A 21,049-nucleotide genomic window follows, 5' to 3' on the forward strand; every position below is an offset into this window, starting at 1 on the left:
TGAAAATATGGGAAGGGGGAAAATACAGCTTAGGGAGACCATGGAAACTCTTTGAAGAGGAACAAGATTAACTTCCCCTTATACCTCTCCAGTTGTAAGCAACGAAAGCTATCACAAACGGATATAGATGGCAAAGCTTTAATCATCTCAGATGTACCTCAAAAACACTTGTTCAGTCCTCTAAACTATTACCAGGAATATCTTTGAGTCCACTAGAAACCAAGCAAGACCCAAACTCATGCTGAGGGTGAAAAAGACCTAAGTTTTCATTCTTTTTTTTCCCTTCAACTGTGACATTTACACCAACATCTCAGTTTCTGAAAGGGTGAATAAGATAAACTCCAAGTGTCATTCTCACCTCTGCTCTGATTTATCACATCAAGTCAATATCTGCATCTGTAAAATGAAGTTGATTTGCGAAAATACTCAAAATTAAGTTGAAATATGAATGACAGCGCTATACATTACTACTACGCAGAATACAGAAATACCTAATTTAGTTTATTTACTCTGCAACTTACTTTACATTGCTCTTTCCTTAAAGATTAAATGTTAAAAAAAAACCTTAAATGGGAAGCAGCAGGAAGAGTTGTGAAAGCTCACTTGTGAACTAGGCAGAGATTTCTCTCTCTTGCTTTCCATCTGGGGAACAAGTTCCTGCGGGAATCAAGGGACATCATAAGCCTGTATATTTTCTGGGAGGCACTATTCATGCATTTTATTAAACAAAATTTCAGAAGTGTGTAATTCTTCAATGACGAGGGCAATATAAAGATAAGCTATCAGAGAAGCTGAACTGTTTAAATGTTAGAGTTGTTTAAAAAGGTCTTTGTATGCCTAACAAGGGCAAACATTGGGAACCAGACCTAAAGTAGATAATAAAAAAGATTACAATGTCTCAAGTGATTTTTAAAACCAAGTATGAAGGTAATTTCTTCCACCATACCTGTGAAAAAATATCTGTGTTTAGTAAAAGTAAAGAACTCCGACTCAGAGATGGTTTGAAGCAAATGTGAGACCCTTTATTGGAGAAAGAGACCATAAAATATAATTTAATAGAAACCAGTCTTTTTCAGCATGCCTAGTTTTAAATTGTTTGTCATTTTTCCCTCATGTAGAAAATAAATCCATATAGCAAGACAGAACTGAAACTAGACACAAACTAGAGTACTTTTTATACAGCGCCTTACTCAAAAATAAAATTTCATCATAAATTGACTATCACCTACTGTTTATTTAAGAAATAAGTTTAGGAAAAGTTAAGGTCATTTAGCGCATTTCAATTCTGTGTTAGAATAGTCTTGATCAATAATCTCATCTTAATAAAATCTGAAAAGTTAAAATATATTTTTCAGTGTAAATATATTACTGCTTCAACATTTTCTCCTATACAAATTTAATTGTTACTTAGGGCAACATAATTGGCTGGAAAGATGCCAGTTTTTCCTCCTGTGCTTCCTTCCCACCAATCAAACTGGGAATCTGTTTTGGTTGTGACTGTGATTTTGTCTCCAGCTTTGAAAGTCAAGTCACCCGGCTGTTGTCCTTCGAATGAGTAAAGTGCAGTCACTTCTACTGGATTACTCCAAGAGTTACCTGAAGTGAAAGAAATTAAATAAAAAGGAAATTACTAAACTGCACATGTCCTTAAATACAATATTCTTAAATGACAGCAGAAAACATTGACAAAGACACCAAAATAATTTATCTGAGCATATAAACTGCTGCCCTCCATTTCCACTACATTCTTAGGAAAGTGAAATTTGGATTCCATTCTATCAGCACAGTCTATTTAATAAAGTAGTACTCTACAGAAAATAAAGATCAGCAATTTTTCTCTATGCCTCATACAGCCACATAGAGACAGAAGGGACAAAATCGGTGTGTTGAACAGAGTGCAAGTGCTTCCTGAAAGATTGCTGAACAGAACCACTTTCAGGTTTTACTTTTGGTGTGTGTTCTCTGTGGAGTTTCTTCATAGAAACTGCAAAACTTGAAGCAGGGATTTGATTTTTGTAATCAATACTCAGGACATAGGATGGTAAAATACAAATTAACCACAGCTCTTCCCTTCTCTTTCCATAGGGTTTGCAGTGTCTAGGACTTTGGTATATATTGTGTGTTAAACAAAACCCACAAAATGTACAAAGAACTGATTATGCTTCGGTGAACTGAAAGTGACTTGGCTTGCACAGTGGTATTTTAGACCACTTTTATTCTATTTTTAGACCAGCTTTTATTCTCTTTCCAGCAGTCTCTTAAATAACTCTTTTAGTCCTTAGCTTGGGTTGGAATCATGCCATGAGTCTTCTGATCTCGTTTTAAAATCATCTAAAGTCTTGAATACTCCAGCCTCCATTCCTGTTGACACTTTTTTAGCCAATATCTCAATGTTTATTATTATTGAAGTTTTAATCTAGGTGACTATCTTCAATTTGCTAATAATTATGTTTGTTCTCAATTCCTATACACCTATACAAGGTGGTTGCATTTATTTAATGTTGATTTAGAAAACAGTTAAATCTCTCTCATTAATGGATCTAGAAGTGAAAAAAGGAAGGTGCAATGGAAGACTAGTTAAGAGGAAATAATGAAGACATTTACGCAGTCAGGTGGAGAGATTTCAGGATGTATTGCTGCAAAAAATGCTCAAACGTGCAAGATTAAAGGCTTTTAGCATTAACTGCACCTGCTTGCTGACAAAAGTGTGTGGCAAAATGAAAAACCCAAGCTCTTCTTAGTCTACATGTTGCAAGTACAGGGCTAGAAAGGGTGGTGAGAGATGCACTGATAGAACTTTTTTTTGGCAGTCTGTGGTTAACAACTGATACCCACAGAACATTTCTTCTAGTTGTGTTCATCACTTCAAAAGAAAGAGGAAAAATCCTTTTCCCCCCAAGCCTCCCAAATACAAATTGTAGCTAAAACAGGACAGACAGAAGATAATGGATTACAAATGTATGCATAAACAGCATAGATTCTTTTTCCTCCAGCATCTGTCAATATATACATTCATTCCATAGTCTAGTTCTTTCCCTTCATGATCTGCATTTGTATCAATCAATAAGTTTAATAAAAAATCATTTGGCCATGTGCTGGGATAGCATTGGTTGCAGAGAAGTCAAATGCTGTCTTCCTTGACCACACAGTCTCTCTCTCCTGACACCTCTATTCACCTGATCACACACCACTATTTCTTTTGATGTGAAAACAAAACCAGATGAGAATACCCATGTGCTCTATCAGATACACCTACCAAAAAAAAAAAAAAAAAAAAAAGGCAGCAAACCAGCTTTTCTAAATATCTTTTTTACTTTCACACTTGAAACCCTGACAGACTGAGTATTTGGCAATTACATGATCTTCCTCCAAAAATTCAAGCATTTGATGCTGTCAGGATGATACAATGTCTTCCCATGCAAAGTGTGATTTGAAACTAGATATTTTGATTGGGGAAATCATAGCAAAACCCACAAAAGGAAAAGATGCTTTGACTTTTTACTCCTAGTTTTAACTGAAGAACAGTAAGAGAATACTGAGGCTCAGGACTCTTTAGGTGTTCAGGCATGAAAACAGTTATGATGCAGTTGCATATAAAAATGAAGAGGGGGTGTGCTTTGCTCCTGTGCCACATTCAGGCAGCATACATGGGTAAAAGCACATTTTATAAGTTACAGTGAAGGCTACAAATGCTTATACTTTGCATTCTTAATCATGTGTGGTTCCATCCACCTAAATGTTCAAATGGATAATCACTCAAGAAAAATTAGAGTTACTATATAGTTATAACTACCCAAACTACGGCAATATACTTGGAAAAAATTAGATAATTGACGGCACAAATGAAGAGACTGAAAGTGCTAAAAGTGATGGTGAGAACTTCTTTGCATTACATACAATAGAAGAACCGTCATCACCACTTAAATGTGCTGAACTTGTAGCAACGGCCACAAGTAATCGTTGTGTCCTCCATGGCTGAAATTACATTAAGAGTAATACTGTAGTTCCTCTTATACAAACTATTGAATATGCTAAAATTGGCTGAGTAAAAGGAGGAAGAAGAATGAAGGGAAACTAGACACAAATTAAAGCATGACAAGGTGGAACAAAAGAAATGTGTGTGAGATATTGAAGTGTAAGAGCGCAACTGATGTGCCACAATCATGCCTCCAATTATTGCTTGCTCTGTCACATGAACAAAATTGTTTTATGTATTTCCCTTCCCACTTTTTGCCCCTGTGCAGGTGTATCTTTCCAAACACACAGAAACCTTAAAGCACTACATCTGATTATGAACACCAAGTTCCGTGTCCTTGCCCCATTTGCTACCTGTTATCATTTAAAGGCATTTTCCAGCTTTATTCCTGTCAGCTATTTCATAAGAATTCCTACTTCATTTTCCCTAGCAGCTCTTTCCCATACTATAGTTTCATTTTATTTCTCACTAAGATTCTAATCCCTGTGCTTTAATTCTGCATTTTTGTACCATAAAACAAATAAAATGCATAGTTACTGCAGACTGAAGCATCCCATACCTCATATTTATATGGATCATCCTAACAAATAGGTATCTTAAATGAATGCACTGTTACGAAATCTTCCTCATATATTATAAGGGGGAGCTATTTCATATTCTTGTTTCCCAACTTCAGTTTTACATGAAAGGGTTTTACATAAAATTGTTATAGCCTGATAGATTGCTGAATGCATCTATTGAAACCACATTTGCAGCTCACACAAGATGGTGCTACAGTGCTACATACAGCACATGATACCGAAATCATTGAGATTTATGAGTATGCACACTGGAATAAAAACAAATTACATCGCGGAAAATCCTTAATTAATGGTATCTGAATACACACAGGCCACTTCTACAACCACAGTGGTCAAAACAGCAACACAGAAATTTTGGCTGAAGATCAATCAGGGCAGCAGCCAGCATGCATATTCAGTGTTCTAGCATACATGGGGATGGTGTATACTTGATAACAGACTGCTCTGACCACAATATCCTTTCATTTTTTTTTCATCTTTACATATCGGAATGATTTGAACTTTTTTACTGAGGACTACTGCTATGGATTAAGAACTCGATGATGTATAAACCAGAGTGAATTTATGACCTCTTGGGCGCGCTGCAGTACGAGCCCCAGAGTGAATGAAGGAGCGCTACAGCTATCTTTAATTACAGCACATTTACCGCAGAAGAAAATCCTTCTCCAGAAAGTTGCTATAGAGCAGATACACTGGTTGCAGTTCTAACAGTCAGCTGAAGAGCACCAGAGCCTTTCTTTGACTTTGAGGCCAACTGGCATTGACTGGCCACATACACACTAGTAAACGCTCACCATCCAGACAGGAGAGCCACATCCAAACTACCTGCTGGTTTCCATACTGGAGTAACTCCTAAACCACATCTGTGAATTAGCTGGGAAAGTGCTAGGTGAGAATAATGCCAAGGGACTTTCTAACAACACAACCACATGGGTAACTGAGTTACAGTGCTTGGGCCCATGCCTTCACACTGTTTAATTTACTAGTAGATGTAGCCACTAGTTTCACACTTTAATGTGAACCTATAAAATATTAGTAAACCCACAGGCTGATTCTAAGGCTGGGTTTTAGGGAAAACCAGGCATTTTACATCACATTGGGTTCAGCTCACTATGATATAAAAAACTTAATCTGAGTTGAAAGACAAAATAGTACATTCCAGCTGTGGGTTCCACATTTCATTTTACTGGTATAGATGTACATATCCCCTAGCCACTGAATGATGCTGAAGAGCTTGCAGAAGAATTATAAAAACCTGCAAAGTGATGCTTTTGGCCATTGACACAGTAATAAAACTGAAATAAGTTTAATTTGCTTGAGGTTATTGGTAAGATTGCTAAACATCCATTTTGCAAAAATTCACTAATTGTCAGCAATTAAAGACCTAGCATGATTTTGTGGGTCACATGTGCACCTGTATGTTAGAAACTGTAAGTGAACACTGCTGGGTTTGGGTTCATCTAAACCATATTAAAGAACTTGCAAAGAAGGAGCCCTGTGACTCAGCTGTCACCGCCAAGGAGCCATCTGACCATGGGTACTGATGACTGACAAGGTAATCCTGTCATTGACTGTCCATATATTATGCACTTTCTGCTAAGTCTCTTCATTAGTAGGTGGGCTGTGGATCTGATTTCTTCTGAAGTTGAAAGGTTATAACATTGCCTCCATTGGGATGCCACCATATAAAAAATTTGATTGTCTGGGTAGATACAGTTTTCCTTGAAATTGAATAGTCTTCCTATCTTACTCATTTTTTTTTGTGCAACCTTTAAAATGCATGGCTATACTTTTCATTATTTAAAAATCAACTTGAATGAGTAAACACATTCCACATACTAACTTCTACTTTTGTAAAGAGAAATGACTGGAACTGTCACACTAAAGGTTAAAAGTCAGATGAATCTTCAGCATCAGAGAGGACAAAAAGTTGCACAGTGCCGGTAGAAAAGCTTCACCAAAAAGTGTCAGCTTACAGAAAGGTTGTAATAGAATTCTCATTGATTAAATGGAGACCTAGAAAACTAAGCAACCACATGAGCCCTGTTTGTGCAGCAGAAGTAAGAGAAAACCAACAAACAGACCAAAGGACAGAAAACAACTAATGGATTTAGGCAGATGCAAACATCTATGCTTTTAAAAACAAATATATCAAGTATCAAAAAAGGTTTACTATCACTAGTACAGTGTTCAGAGGCATTAAGAGCCTCTGGAATTGCTCAGAGGTTTAGGATGAGAGCTATAACTAACAACGAGCAGATAGAAATCTTAGTTCTTTACCCATTATGGGACACTGGGTTTTTGTTTGGAAAGAATTAGTATTGAGTTTACAATTAGAGTTCAGGAAAGAATCTAAAGTAGGCTGAAGCACTAGGTTAATTACTGGGTCCTGCAAGTTTCTGAGTAAAAGTGATAGTTGGTGCCAGCAACAAGGAATTGTTTACAGGAGATTTTAACAGCCACCCTTAGCAAATGGTCTGGACAACACCACCTGACAAGGTGTGGTCATGAGAGTAAATACTCTGTGTGTATACATACATTGGTTATACTAAACTGCCTGAAGGATGTTTGCCCCAAATTATGATATTAAAAAGGAAGACTATTATCAGGCCCCAACTGGACATGTTAAAGAGGAAGAGAACCATTAACTTGATTAAACAGCTTTACCTGAGCCAGCAACATGCCATTGCAACGAAGGTAGCAAACAGTATCTTGGGCTGCACTAGGCAAAGTGCTACCAGCATATCAAGAGAGACATGGACATGCTGAAGAGTCCAGCAAAGGGCCATGGGGATGATGAAGGGACTGGAGCATCTCTCCTGTGAGGAAAGGCTGAGAGCGCTAGAACTGTTCAGCCAAGGGAAGAGAAGGTTCAATGTCTACAAATACCTGAAAGGAGAGTGGAAAGAAGATGGAGCCAGGCTCTTTTCAGTAGTGCCCAGTGACCGAAGCAGAGGAGACAGGCACAGCAGTAATCAAAACCCAGTTTGATACAAATGGAAATCACCTTGCCAGCATCACCTCTGTCTAGGCCGGACAGAGGTGACCAGCCTCCCTGTCAGACCCTGCGACTGGCCTGTGCCCAGCCAGGGCAGCGCAGGAGCACGCAGGGATCTGCAGTAGTAATCCTAATAATCCTTGCATATATTGAACACATAATCCCGAAGCAGAGGAGACAGGCACAGCAGTAATCAAAACCCAATTTGATACAAATGGAAATCACCTTGCCAGCATCACCTCTGTCTAGGCCGGACAGAGGTGACCAGCCTCCCTGTCAGACCCTGCGACTGGCCTGTGCCCAGCCAGGGCAGCGCAGGAGCACGCAGGGATCTGCAGTAGCCACATCTCCAGCAAGAGGTTTGTGCCACTGCCAGAACAGACTGTGTGTGCCCATAACCCGCCCTGCCCGTGAGAGGGGATTGAACATACATTGAATACATAATCCTTGCATATATTGAACACATAATCCTTGGTAAGCATGCATGCCTGGAAGTGCAACTGAAACTATCTGAGGTTGCATTTAGAAACCTCAGATGTTTGTTAATTTTTTCTACTACTTTGAAGTAGGTAGGTGAACCACTAATTTCAACCCGTAATACTCAACAAGAATGGGACAAAAGCTGGATCTGGCAGTGATTGCTTTTGGTCCTGTTTGAGCTCAGACATACGTAACCCAAGAGTCAGTAGAGGAATGTAACAGACAGGGAAAGTGATAGGGCAGTAAATTAACTTTGAAGCAAGAACTGAATCTAGATGAGAGTAAAGGAATATTGAATTTGCAAAGGTCAGAGAGAAGGATGTTGCAACAATTGAATCATAACAGGACAAAAGCCTGGACAGAAGTGGAGACTCAAAGGCTGCATCTTTGAAACAGTATTCAGAGAACAATTTATAGGACTCATTGCTTAAAAAATGAGAAATTCAGCTTGGAGAAATTCAACTTGGAGATCACACATGCTCTGCAGTGGTCAGCAACAGTTTCAGATTCTGTTTGAGTATTTTTATCTTGAATTCATAATTAGTTAACAAAGGACTATCAGAGTAAGGCAGGAAGAGATGGATCTGGAACAAAGATAGTTATGACTTGTCTCCAGATATCTAGCAAATGAAAAGGGACAAAGACTAGCTAGCTGGGAAATCTTAAAAAAATAGCTGATAAAGGCACCTTCTCAGTGACATACTGGAAATACAGATGTAAAGGAAATTATAGACATAGCCCAGCAATGTAATTCAGTGAGCACACATATTATCAAAGAAAACAAAAGATGACAATCTATCTATCTATCTATCAGATTAAGGGAGGATGGAATGCAATTTCAAATATGTGGTTATAAAGTGGTCACCAGCATTTCAGAAGTAACAGTTACATTTACACCAGGGAATGGGGCAGTACCGAGACCCACTGCCAGTCTGACCCTGGCCATGCCATAAAATTCCATGTCTCCAAATAAGAGTATCTTCATTCATATTGACTGCTGGGGACAGTCTCTGGCACATGCTAACTTCCAAATTACTAGACGGCCCACTACCTTTCCCAGCTCAAAATCATACCAGGAACCTGCTAACAATTTAATGGAATAAATGATAAAGTTTCAGTGCCCAAGCACATTCCCTGGCAATTTTTAATCTATCAAGACAGACAGACTCAATGGCTTGAACTGGAAGCAAGTGAAACAGGCTTAAAGAGGGTCCAGCATAGTACTTAACAACTACAAAACAACAAGATAAAAGAGGATTAGATAGCAGCAATATGATCAACTATGGGCTTAATAAGATGGAAGAGAATGAGATGCTAACACTGGGAAGAGATAGTGCTAGAGGAGATTTAGAGTTTAAGGGTCAAAAAGAAATGCGAAGATTGGATGAATACCTGGGACATACAGGTAGACGGGATAAAACAATGAGAATCTTCTACATCTGTGAAATCTGTAACGATTAGAGAAGGTATGAACTGAGGTTGAGCAGAACCATCATATTTGTATCAGTATCCTCCTAAAAGATACCCAGTATGGACTGGTGAGATGGGACAGACACTGGTTAGGATCTATAGAATGATCCAGTAATGCAAGACCTCCACAAAGGTGAGACTGGGAGCGTGTAACTAAATAAAACATGTTCTCTGAGGCAGGTTGGAGTCTGGTGTGTTGCCAGACATTAAACCACCTTTTTGGCCACTCATCTTTTTGCACCTATTAGTCATCTGTGGAGGCTATTTCAGAGCTGTACTCCCCCAGTCGGTAAGATACTGTTGTTAATGTCCAGCTTCAAGTAATTCACTATTAGTTTCCATCTATTTTTTTGTTTGTTGACATTGGCCTTTGGCTGAAACCTTTCCTTTTGGCATTTAATTTCCTTATGCCTTTATAGTCAAAAAATATTTTTTCAAACCTTCAGACTGTTACACTAAAAATAATGTAGCCATCTCACATCAGTGACTCCTTGGTCCACTCATTGTACTTATTCTTCTCCACATCTATTCAATTTAACCTAATTTTTCTTGAAAATAAGTAAACAGATTATTACCACCAAGTAAGAGGCCTGTAGGTAACTGACACCTTGCACGCTACCATTAAGGGCAGAGCTGTTTAAATAGAAGGGTTACAGAACTGAAGGAACAGAGAACTCATTTTGTGGAGATCATGGACTTATTTCTGAATGCAAAACAAACAAAAAAAAAGCCACCCCCAAATTTGGAATGAATCCACACAAGAGACTGTCAGAACAGATTTTTTGATGAGGAGACAGCCATGAATGAAGAAATGAGCAAAGAAAAAAATGGAATGGGAAGGAGAGCGGAGAACACTGGAGGAACAGCCACAGGAAGCCGAGGTAGAAGAATGAGAGAGGTATTAGTGATGTAGCGGAGCTGCTCTTTCAGCTGAACCAAAGCTGCAGAACAGGTGATAAAACTAGACAACACAGAGCTAAGTGATCAAATGAAGTTACAAAAACTAACAATGGAGATTCAGAGACATCAAAATAAAGGGGATGTGTACATAACATAAAGAAACTTCAATATAGAGAGATACAGGCTTTGAATAATGAATGGATGTATTCCAAATCCCAGAACTTGAAACCCAAAGCCATATTAGAATTCAACATAATAAAATATTGAACACAGATGTTACTCATTAGTTTGATGATCATTAATCCATGATTATGGAAAGTCATCAATTCTATAAACTGTTTTAACATTAGTAGATTTTGAAATGAGAGAGGTCCCTGTGTACAATAATGGAACCTGTTCCAAGATTACCAAAGACAAATAAAAAGGAAGCTAGCAAACAGAAGATTAGAATGATGCAAAGCTGAGAGGGAAAATAAAGATGTCTTTGTGATTAGTGCCTTTATCTGTTCCCTGACCATAAGAAGAAATAGCAGCACAGGAATTAAACGGTGCAGCTATTTCAAAGAGACTAAGGAAACCAGCCTAAAACTGACCTGTTGATATTAATTTAGAAAACAATTAAGAACAGCATTAACCAGGTTGAAGTCAAAACATCAATTGTGTGCTGGACCACCAACATATATAGAGAAACTGGATGGTATGTTGTCTGATACAATGCAAATTCTTCAGCTCTCTTTTCTCCAAAGAATTATGAAGCCAAAACTACTGAAGTCTCAGTGATCCAGCACCTTTTTCAAGAACGAGGCAAATCCGATGTCTTGGTTATAGATGACCAGTCATACTGGGGAGTATCCACCTTTTATTACATCTGAACTTAATCTCTTGGTTTCTGTTATATTTTATGTCTATTTCTGAACTGTTATGTAAAACATGAGCTATGAAACATAACTTATGAACATAAAGTTATGCCCTACAGAGATTTGATTTCTTAGGTGAATTGTGTCAGGGATAGTCAAAGAAGCATCGGAAGTGAACTGAGAGGGAGTGGGTGGAGGAAAGATATAAGGCTTAGTGCTGGATTTTTGAGGAAACTACTAATTATTCCTACATGCCAGCTTCCTGCAAGCTGCTCAATCCTTTAATTTTAAGGATCTCATGTCTTACGTCACCACTACATTTTGTAATTACTTTTAAGTAAGAGTTTTAAAACAAAAATGAATACTAGTTTTAAATTCAAGATATGTGAATTAACAGTGATTTTGATCGTAACAATTCTGTGCCACACTCTAATGAGTAAGAATAAAGAAACAATTGAAGACGCACTTTTAAAATATCAACAAAGACAATCTTAGAAATAGTTCAGTTGTCTGAAAGCATGCATGTATGTCACTAAACTTGCCTCTTTAGAAACTAAACAATGGAAACTATTTCATTTGTTATGATAACAGTCAAAAAAATCACAGAATACCTATGAAAACAGAAAAAGATATTGTATGATGTAAAGAAATAAAGCTTCAAAAGTACATAATTGTATGTTTACTACTAACTACATGCACACATAAAACAAAAAAAAATCTTTTTTGTTACAACTAATTTTTCCACTCAGAGTTTAGAAAGCAATCAAAATGATGAAAACCGCAACAGAAAACAGCGTTCTTCTACTGAAATAGAAAATCTAAGACCTGCAATGGATGTAACTAACATTTTGAATATTTCCTCAAATTGAAAAATCTCTTGTATATATTAGGCATTTTCCTTATTAAAAAGTACGGGCTCATTGACGTATCAGGATTTTATGACATCACTGTGGAAAAAAAATTCCACAGTGATGTCATAAAATACTGAAACAACATTGCCTCAAAATAACCACTTTATGACTACATGCAACAATAGAAACATGACAGATATAGGATTTTATTCCATGAGACTTTTGGAAAATTGGCATGTTGGAGATTAAGACCTCATTAGGTATAGTCATATAGTTGTACTTTGTAATGTTTTATGGATGTAGAAGTTTAATGCAATTAATCGTCCATGCTTTGAAGATATTTGAATTCTGAGGCTTTACTATTCATAAGTAGTTTCCAACAAATATTGCTTGGGTAATGTGAACTTTGGCTCAAAGCTGGGGCTCAGACCCACAAAGGTGATGTAGAGTTCACAGCTAAACTGCATGAAAGTTAAATCAGATTACTGGATTGCCTAGGTTACGATGTCATGATAAACTGAAACAAAATACCCTATAATGTTAAGATTCACTTACTGGGCAATGTCTGTTCTCAGGCCTTACCATTCCCTATGCTTGGCAATTGGTTTAGAGCAGCAACATCTTTGGAAAGTGACAACTGTTCTATCTTTAAAGACTTTTCAGGTCCTGTATGGCAACAAAATATTACATCTGCTAATGCCTATTTAGAACAAAAGTTATATTCAGAAAGAAAAATAGTAGCCCAACTGTATTCTAAATACTAGAAGTCATGAAAATAATTTCAGTTCTTGAATCACATCAGTTTACAGATCTGTTCTTTTTTCAACCTGATGTGCTTGATCTTCCACATTCTTAGCCCACACCTCTCAGCCTTTAACCTAAGAAGAAAGGGTTTTCTCACTTCTAGAGCAGAACAGACATATCTACTCACAAATTTCATTTTAGTTGTTTCTGAACAAGTTACAAAGCAAGCATTTGTTCAATCTCACAAGTGAAATCTCAAATGTCCTATCCATATTAAACTACTAATTTCCCTAATGGACTTTTTTATTTTGTTTTTTAACCGTAGACTCACCTCAAAAAACCCTCAGCATACACAAAACAACAACCTCAGATCTCACTGAACAGATGTTTGGGAAGGCCTAAATATGCACGGTAGATTTGACATTTTATATCTACAGGTACTAATCTGCTATAATCAGATATAAGCATAAATCTTTCTGTACAGATACTTGAAGTATGTCATATGCTACCATTGATCCAATTAATCTCCAATAATGCTCATCTGATCAAAGGTCAGGAGACATGATATTCAGCAAATCATGCTCAGAAGAAATAATCTCTTGCTTTAGCTGTTGTTTTCCCACTAACTACGGCTCCTTTTGGGTAAGTAAACAAAACCACTTGTCTTTCTCCACTTTCTGAAAAAAAAGTTTCTTAAGATACTCAAAGTAATTAAGTTTAACAGTGAAATCTGAAAGCAATTCCATCTTTGTAACTAAGAAAACAAGGATGGACTTTTGGGGGTAACTCACAGTGCAGTAAAGCAGTACCTTTTAAATGTCTATTTTTCCTATCAGGTTTCCTACAGAAACCTGCTCTGCAGAGGGAGGACAGACACCAGTTGGTTTGTTCTAGCCTACAATAACCTACAGGCCAAGAAGTGCCTTATATCCAGAAGACCTGATGTCTGTTTTGTTATAGCAACTGTAGATTTAAGGCAATTTCAAAACGTGCAAGGCACCTCAGATAATATCAAGGAAGGCCATTCCTCGATATTACGACACAAGGAAGTGTCATTCCAGGAACTACACACTTTAATAGCTCTCGGTACTAAATGGACACCCCAGTCCTGGAAAGGAGTGCAAACCCAAATGTTAAGCCCTCTTCCACTCTTACGGGAACCGTCTCAGCAAATACTATTTTCTGAATCTGCCGCAGAGCTAGACATTATACATTACTTCAACTAGGTACTTTGCCCAGGCTTCCAGTGTTGCAAAGCCCTCCAGTTGATTTCCAGAATAACTTTATAATAAACTACCTTCTCTATTACTAAAGAAATAGTGGCTGGAAAACACTACTCCATGTTTAATACTTGTTGTTAAAGCCACTACAAAGCCAAGTGAGCCATAGATATTCCATATAATGTACACTACCCTCAATTTTGCTCCGAAGTCTCAACAGATTCATCATCAGCTGCAAATCCCTATGCATGGAATGGAGGTATTATACACACTTTTATAATAGACTCACAAACCCCAGAAAAAGGCTCACATATCTTTGACCTCTTCTATATAAGCTGGAAATGGACCATTCCAAAGCAGCTTCCATGTCACTAACTTGTATCACTACTGAACAGTGTCACATCCAGCAAACAAAACTGGTGGTTTCATCACTATTCAAACAGACCTGACTATATTTAAAGTTTAAGTTACTGTGCAAATTAAGCTCATTCAGTATGAAACATATTTCACTGTTTTTGAGTTTCTGGCCTACTAGGGAACATGCTGGCTCATCATCTTCATCTGCTGATGGAACGCTTTCTATCTTTGTTTCAGCACACTCAGCTTTTGCATTAAAGAAGCGCCTTTTTTGTCAAGCATCTGTGGATGTATTTGATATTTAGGATATAAAAAAAACCACCTCCTGCTTGCAAGAGTCAATTCCGTAACAGTACTTTTGCTGATTACTTTTTGGATTTTTCTGTCTTTTCAAAAAACATCTACATTTTCATTCAAACTGAAATGGTCAAATAAACTATATCAATGTCAAGGGCTTTATTATGTTTAAGACTACATTAATGCAAATAATGCCTGTGCTGAAATCATACTGCAAAAGCTGAGACGCAATGCTAGCATACCCTTCATATTCTGAAAAACACAGTACAGTAACGAGAACTGACCACTGTTTTATGCAGGTCAGACTGACAATTTAGAAATGATTTGCAGATCTTTTATTATGTTGACAAGTTTCTCCATGTTTCCTCTACTCATACAGAGTTAACATCTCAACCTGAATACACGGTCTTTGCATTTTGCTTCTCAAATCTACGTACTGTCAGATTCAAAACCCAACTTAATTCTACTGCAGTTTCTGTCAGTTTCTTAGGGTAATGTTCTGTGAAATACTGATTGAAAATTTTTTCAACCTTCCATGGAAGCATTACTTGTTGAAACTTGCAACATCCACCCTCATGAGCATGAAGCATCTTGGACTGCCACCATGACTCAACCTGTGCTCACATTATGCTTCCCAGGCTGGCACAGCCAACTTTCACTGAATACTCATTACATCAGTCCAGCAAAAAGTACACAGTTATGACAAAGTTCATGAAATGAAACAATAAACAGTTCTGCAATTTTCAGCTAAAATTTAAGAACAATATTGACAGGATTCTTCATACTTTTATGAAATTATGCAATGCTACATGTACCTTTAGGTCAAGTGAAATACTGGATGTGTAGATGCTCCTTCAAAAGAAAAAGCTTACAGTAACCACATTTGCAAAAAAAGTACCTCTTAGTTCAAGTGTGATGAAATTCTGTCTTGCAGACGGGATTCAGCCACTAACTCAAATTTGTCCAATGTGCAACAAACATTAAAGCAGATTTTTCTGCCAGCAGTTTTCTATTTTCTTATTTTTTTTTATCCTCTTTTGACACTTTCCTCGTTAAATACCAAAGGATCTGCTAAGAACACAAACATGCACCACTGAGAGGAAAGAGGGAAGAGGGGTACATGAAAAAGGAAAGTATTATCAGAGCCTTCCCTTAGCACTTAGTAGAAAGTAGATGTTCAGTATGCTTCTAGGAACAGATACACAGAATTTCCTCCCATCTCCTTCCTGCCTCTCACCAGAGATAAGGGGAGTCTCGGGGACTATGTGAAAGACAGGATGTTCTCAAACATGCAGTTTTCAGATATAGTGAAGTTTGTTGTCCCTGCTATCAAGATGGATCCGTAAAGCATCACCCTACCATTACTGCAAAATGATCTCCATTTCTCAAATTGGTGTTAGCTTTCATCTCAAATCAATCAAACACAGGGCATTTTGCCACAGTCTGGATAGAAATCCCGTATATCTGTCACTTTCTTGAGGTTCTTAAAAGTCCTGTTTGGCTTCTATTAGTATTAATGAAGCAGAAGCTCCCATACTCCCAAAGGCTTTTCTAGATAAATAGATAGGAAAGCAATTTAAATTTGCCTTTGTTGTACTACTTGAACAATACGGAAAGAAAACACTATCTAATGCAGTACACAGCTCTGAAACAACTTTTTAAGCATGTATTTCATAAAAATGCTAAAACATTAAGCTGTATGCTTTACAAGGGCCTCAGACAAAAGACTTTAGCCTATACTTCTTAACATTTTCATGTTAACATTTTAACATATGTTCACATTAACAATTTCACATTTTAACTGTTGTGAATCAGAATTATCACCTTAATTGTGCTTTACACTTCAAAAATAAGCATAGATTGCACTGAGATTTTCCAATGATTTAGGTCTAGTTTCCTAATTTTTATTTTAAATCATTAAAAAATGCCCTGAAAAAATACTGCTCCCTATGCCAGTATGTCTGGTTCATATTTAGCATAACAGCTCTCTCTGCCAATGCATGTGATCATCAGAAAGGCCCCAATTCCATCCTAGCACGTCTGACCTCAATCTCTCTGTGCCGTGTTATATTTTGAGTTAGCTGATTATAGGCAGTAAGTTATTTGTTTCATTATGACCAGTGTAGTCCTGCATACTACATATTTTTCCCTCAGCTTGCCACAACATAAGCTGTAAGCAACTTGATTATCTGACTTATTACATTCATGATAATAATAGTACGATCCTAGTAAAAGTGAATCAGAGATAAAAATAGTCTCAAAAATCATTTCCTGGGATTTCCTGGGTTTGGTTAGTATTAAGAAAGAGCTCATAATAGCAAGAAAATTAATACTGGGGGGGACCACCAGATGGATGGTTTATTTTTCCGGTAACTAAATATAAACATGTCACAAGCCTTGCCACGAAAACTACAAAAATAGATCAAGCTTAGCTAAAACTCTTAAAAACAAACAAACAAAAGGTAGTTACTTTCCAGGTGGTTAACTTCTTCATGTTTACTAAATTAGTAGACAATGTAATGAAAGATTATGACAGATACATCATATATCTCACTTTGTAAAAAATTTCTAAAATAAATGTCTATGAGTCACATTGAGCTGTCTTATTGATTTTACAGTTCATAATCTGCTAGAGTACCTCCTCAAATTGTCGCATAGAAGGAACAGATTACTGCACAGCTTGATCAGGGTTCTTGCTTACAATGTGAAATAGCTCTACTTGATCCCACAGCAAATCTCTGCCTTTTTTGGAAAAAGGAGTAATTCATGAACTGAAGAATGAAAAGTGGCTTCTTTTCAGTTCCAAATACACAGCACGCATCCACAGCAGCTAAAGGAATATGCACATTTTGATTTCATCCAAGTTTGGGTTTTTTGAATTATTTTATCCAGTTTTCATTTAATTATTGAAATCAGTATCTTTTATTCACCATGAAAAATGTGTACTCCCCTTCCCCATGAAGACACACAATGGGAGAACAATTTCATTAACCAGTTAAATTCCTTATCTACAAGGAATGAGTAACAGCACAGAAATATCACAGGAAAATATGGGGAATTCAACTGAAAGAATGGCTTCCTTTATCTGCTCTCCATGAGGTGGATTATTCCATTTATCTCCGAGTTCTCATACCCCCATTAATGAACAGATTTTTAAAAGGGTACCGTCTAATGCCTATGAAAATGACTCAGGGCCAACATTTCTGAAATATCAGTCAGCCTCAGTGACAGAAATAAATCATGTTTCCATGGATGATTTCATTTCCAGTTCAAAAGAAAAATGCGTTTTTCCCCTCATTGTGAGCCATGGAGTCTTCCTCCATCCTTAAAAAAAGAATCCCTTGGATTTCTTCTCCCTTCCAGGTCTATGCAAATAGCATAGCACACAAAACATTTTATAATCTTACTTAACTAAAAGTTAAAAACTTTTCATTCATTTTCACTGCAATGCAAGTGCACAAATGAATCTTCAGAACGATGACGCCATTTTAAATTATCTTGATCCAGAACAGAGAAAGAAGCAAAAATTGCAATACTGACAATATTCTAGAAAGACAGACTTTAAGCATTTGTTTTCTGACACCAAAGGAAAAGCAAAAATTCAGGTATTACACCGGGAAAAGTTAGCCTTAGACCACATAGATACCTGAATTTTAGTGGCTTAAAAATGGTGAAATACTTTTATTTTACTATTGTGGTGCTTAGTCTTAATTACAATAAAAGTGCCCAAGTTGAAAGTCACTCATGGAGAGGAGATTTGGGCACACTTAGATTTTTCTTACAGTGTAGTTGTCAGAATTTTTTTGTCAGTGGGTATTTCTAAATGTGGAACTGCACAGCTGTTATAAATAGCTGCATTTTAGACTTCCAGTTAAATTTGAGTTGTTCCAAAATAGTAATAGTTTTGTTAAGACTACGAGAAGCATAGCAGAGAAATAAAGCAATTCCCTCAATACACATTTAGCAAAGCAAGCCTATTTTAAAGTTGCAAGCACATCGAGTGATGCTCTCTTTCAGCAGCTCTAACGAAAAATTCCACTGTTTCACTACACTGTGTTTAAACAAGCTCAGAAGTACATGTAATTAAAGGTACTAATTAATGCAGAGACAGCTAGAATGGTGTTCATGTTCCAGGTTACATTTTGTCTTTTCCCTGAGTTTGATCAATATTATCCTACAGGGTAGTAGCTCTAAAAATCACAAGGTCATAAGTTTGAAAAGAACAAGGTCATAAGGAAACTGAACTGCAGAGCAGGTGGGCAAGTAAAATAAGTGAAACGGGAGGCAAAGTCACAAGTAAAAATGATGCCATTGCCCTCAGAGAGCAGCAAAACAGATTTTTATTTTTTTTAAGCTTTTTACATCAGAAGCAGTCTATGGATTCTTACTCCCTGGAATTGCATTGGCTTAGTTAACATGTTTTTAACTGGCCACAAAAAAACCCATATGTACCAACAAAAAGAAATTCACATACAGACCCTCAAGTTTCCTTGACAAAATACATTTCAGGAAGCATGAAAATCTGTCCTGGAATTCTCACAGCAAACAGATTTTCATAGATCTACTGAACCATCTGCCATTCATAGATTACTGAATGAAAAACTGAGATTACCCCTGAAATTATAGGGAACTGGGAAAGAACCGATTCCTGCAGAACCATAACTATGAAAAGCAGTATCTCCAAGAGGGATTTAGTTTTGACAAACAAAGTTTACCACAACGTTATGGTACCACCTGATCAAAACACACTGATATTGCCTCAACTGTTTTAAGACAGAGTAGGAATATATAAGAAGGTTAAACCAAATAAGTAATAGAAAAGGTAAGAACCAGTATTTAGTCCACATTCATTATTCCTTTTTGAAGCCCAAATCTTATTGATCTCAGGATTTGCTATCTGTAGCCCTATTTAAAATTTGAGAGGAAAGAGATAACGACTTATGACAAAGAGCTCATCAATCTGTTTAGCAACCAAAAGAAAGATCAAGGAAGATCAAAAAGTGATTTGATTACAGCACAAGTGTTTCAAAGGGAACAAGAGGGTATGAACCCTCTGGGTAAGAAAGGGCTCTTTAATATAGTGAAGAAAGCCACAACAAACATTATTGTCTAAAAGCTGCAGACAAATTCATATGAGAAGGCATGAATTTTTAATAACGAGATTGACAAATCACTCAGACCATCACTGAAGGAAGGAGGCTTTTTTAGCTTCTTAAAAACGGTGACAAATTTCTCATCTGTTTCTGTGTCTTCATCAGTAGGCTTGATATAGCACTTCTTTCAATACATAAGAATATAAATATATGCATAATGGAGCAGTAACAATCTGTTAATATTTCCATATTTCTTTTCGAAATGAAAGGTTTCTGCTGAAATAGTTACAATTCCTATTTTGTGGTTTGGTTTACTGTAATCAAATTTGGGTGTGGTAATTTTATGCACCACATAAGTCTTAAGAGTTCAATGTCTGCAGATAGATAATTTATTCAGTTGAAAATTCAAAAAAAGCACACATTTTACCCAAGATAAAATCAGATTTAAAAATAGTTCAAGTACTTGTGGAAGGTAAGAAAGCCAGTGTTTCTGAGAGAAATCTTAAAAAACCCTTTAAAGGCAGAAGTTCTTATGAGCTTCTTAAGCAAATCACACAACTGCTTAAAAGATGCAAACAGCATCATTACCTTCTCCTAATCATGACAAAACACTTGCACTGTTACAAAAAGAACTGCTGTTGTGTTTTCAGTGAGCATTTCATCTTACAATATTTTAGCCATAGACTCACCCTCTTGTTCATAAAAATTCCTGAAAGGGAACACATTACTGAGCAGAGGCAGAATGAAACACTTAGCAGTACACGTTTTCGAGGCCAGAGAACTCAAGCCCATGATGATTTCTGGTAATTGTGAAAGAACAGCATTTGGACAGAAAATGTTTTTTGTATTTTCATCCCCATTCCTGCCTCAAATCCATTTCCTGATTATCCCTTTCTGATTAGCTGAGCTAAAGAAAAGGTGAAAAAGAGTAACTAACTTCTGATTCTGAACAAATTGGCTGTTAATGATTCAGTTCTCACCAACATTCACTTTAACCCAGCTCCTGCTTTTACTAGCAGATCACTACTCCTGCTGCTACCAGTTCAGTTGGGAAACCACATCACTGCGACGTTTCCAGAATTGTATAGTATTCAGCAAACTGTTCAGAGGACAGATGGGCAAGTCAAGTAACCATATATCTACAGTTTTGACTACTTACTGCTCCATGGCAGATCCCCAAGCAGAAATAACTACAAATCATAAAACTGATTAAAAACTATTATCT

General features: G+C 36.9%; 1 protein-coding gene across 2 annotated transcripts in view; it reads right to left on the reverse strand.

Annotated features, from left to right (window-relative positions):
- Positions 1-997: 997 nt before the first annotated feature.
- SH3YL1 (SH3 and SYLF domain containing 1) overlaps positions 998-21,049 on the reverse strand; it is a 47,861-nt gene continuing 27,809 nt past the window's right edge. For both annotated transcript variants that reach the window (XM_014948932.1, XM_014948931.1), the window contains exon 10: positions 998-1,596. In XM_014948932.1, the coding sequence (XP_014804418.1) occupies positions 1,397-1,596 (200 nt within the window). In that variant the 3' untranslated portion in view covers positions 998-1,396. The remainder of the gene's footprint in view (positions 1,597-21,049) is intronic.

This window comes from Calidris pugnax, unplaced genomic scaffold (assembly GCF_001431845.1).
Source record: "Calidris pugnax isolate Ruff unplaced genomic scaffold, ASM143184v1 scaffold141, whole genome shotgun sequence".
NCBI lineage: Eukaryota > Metazoa > Chordata > Aves > Charadriiformes > Scolopacidae > Calidris > Calidris pugnax.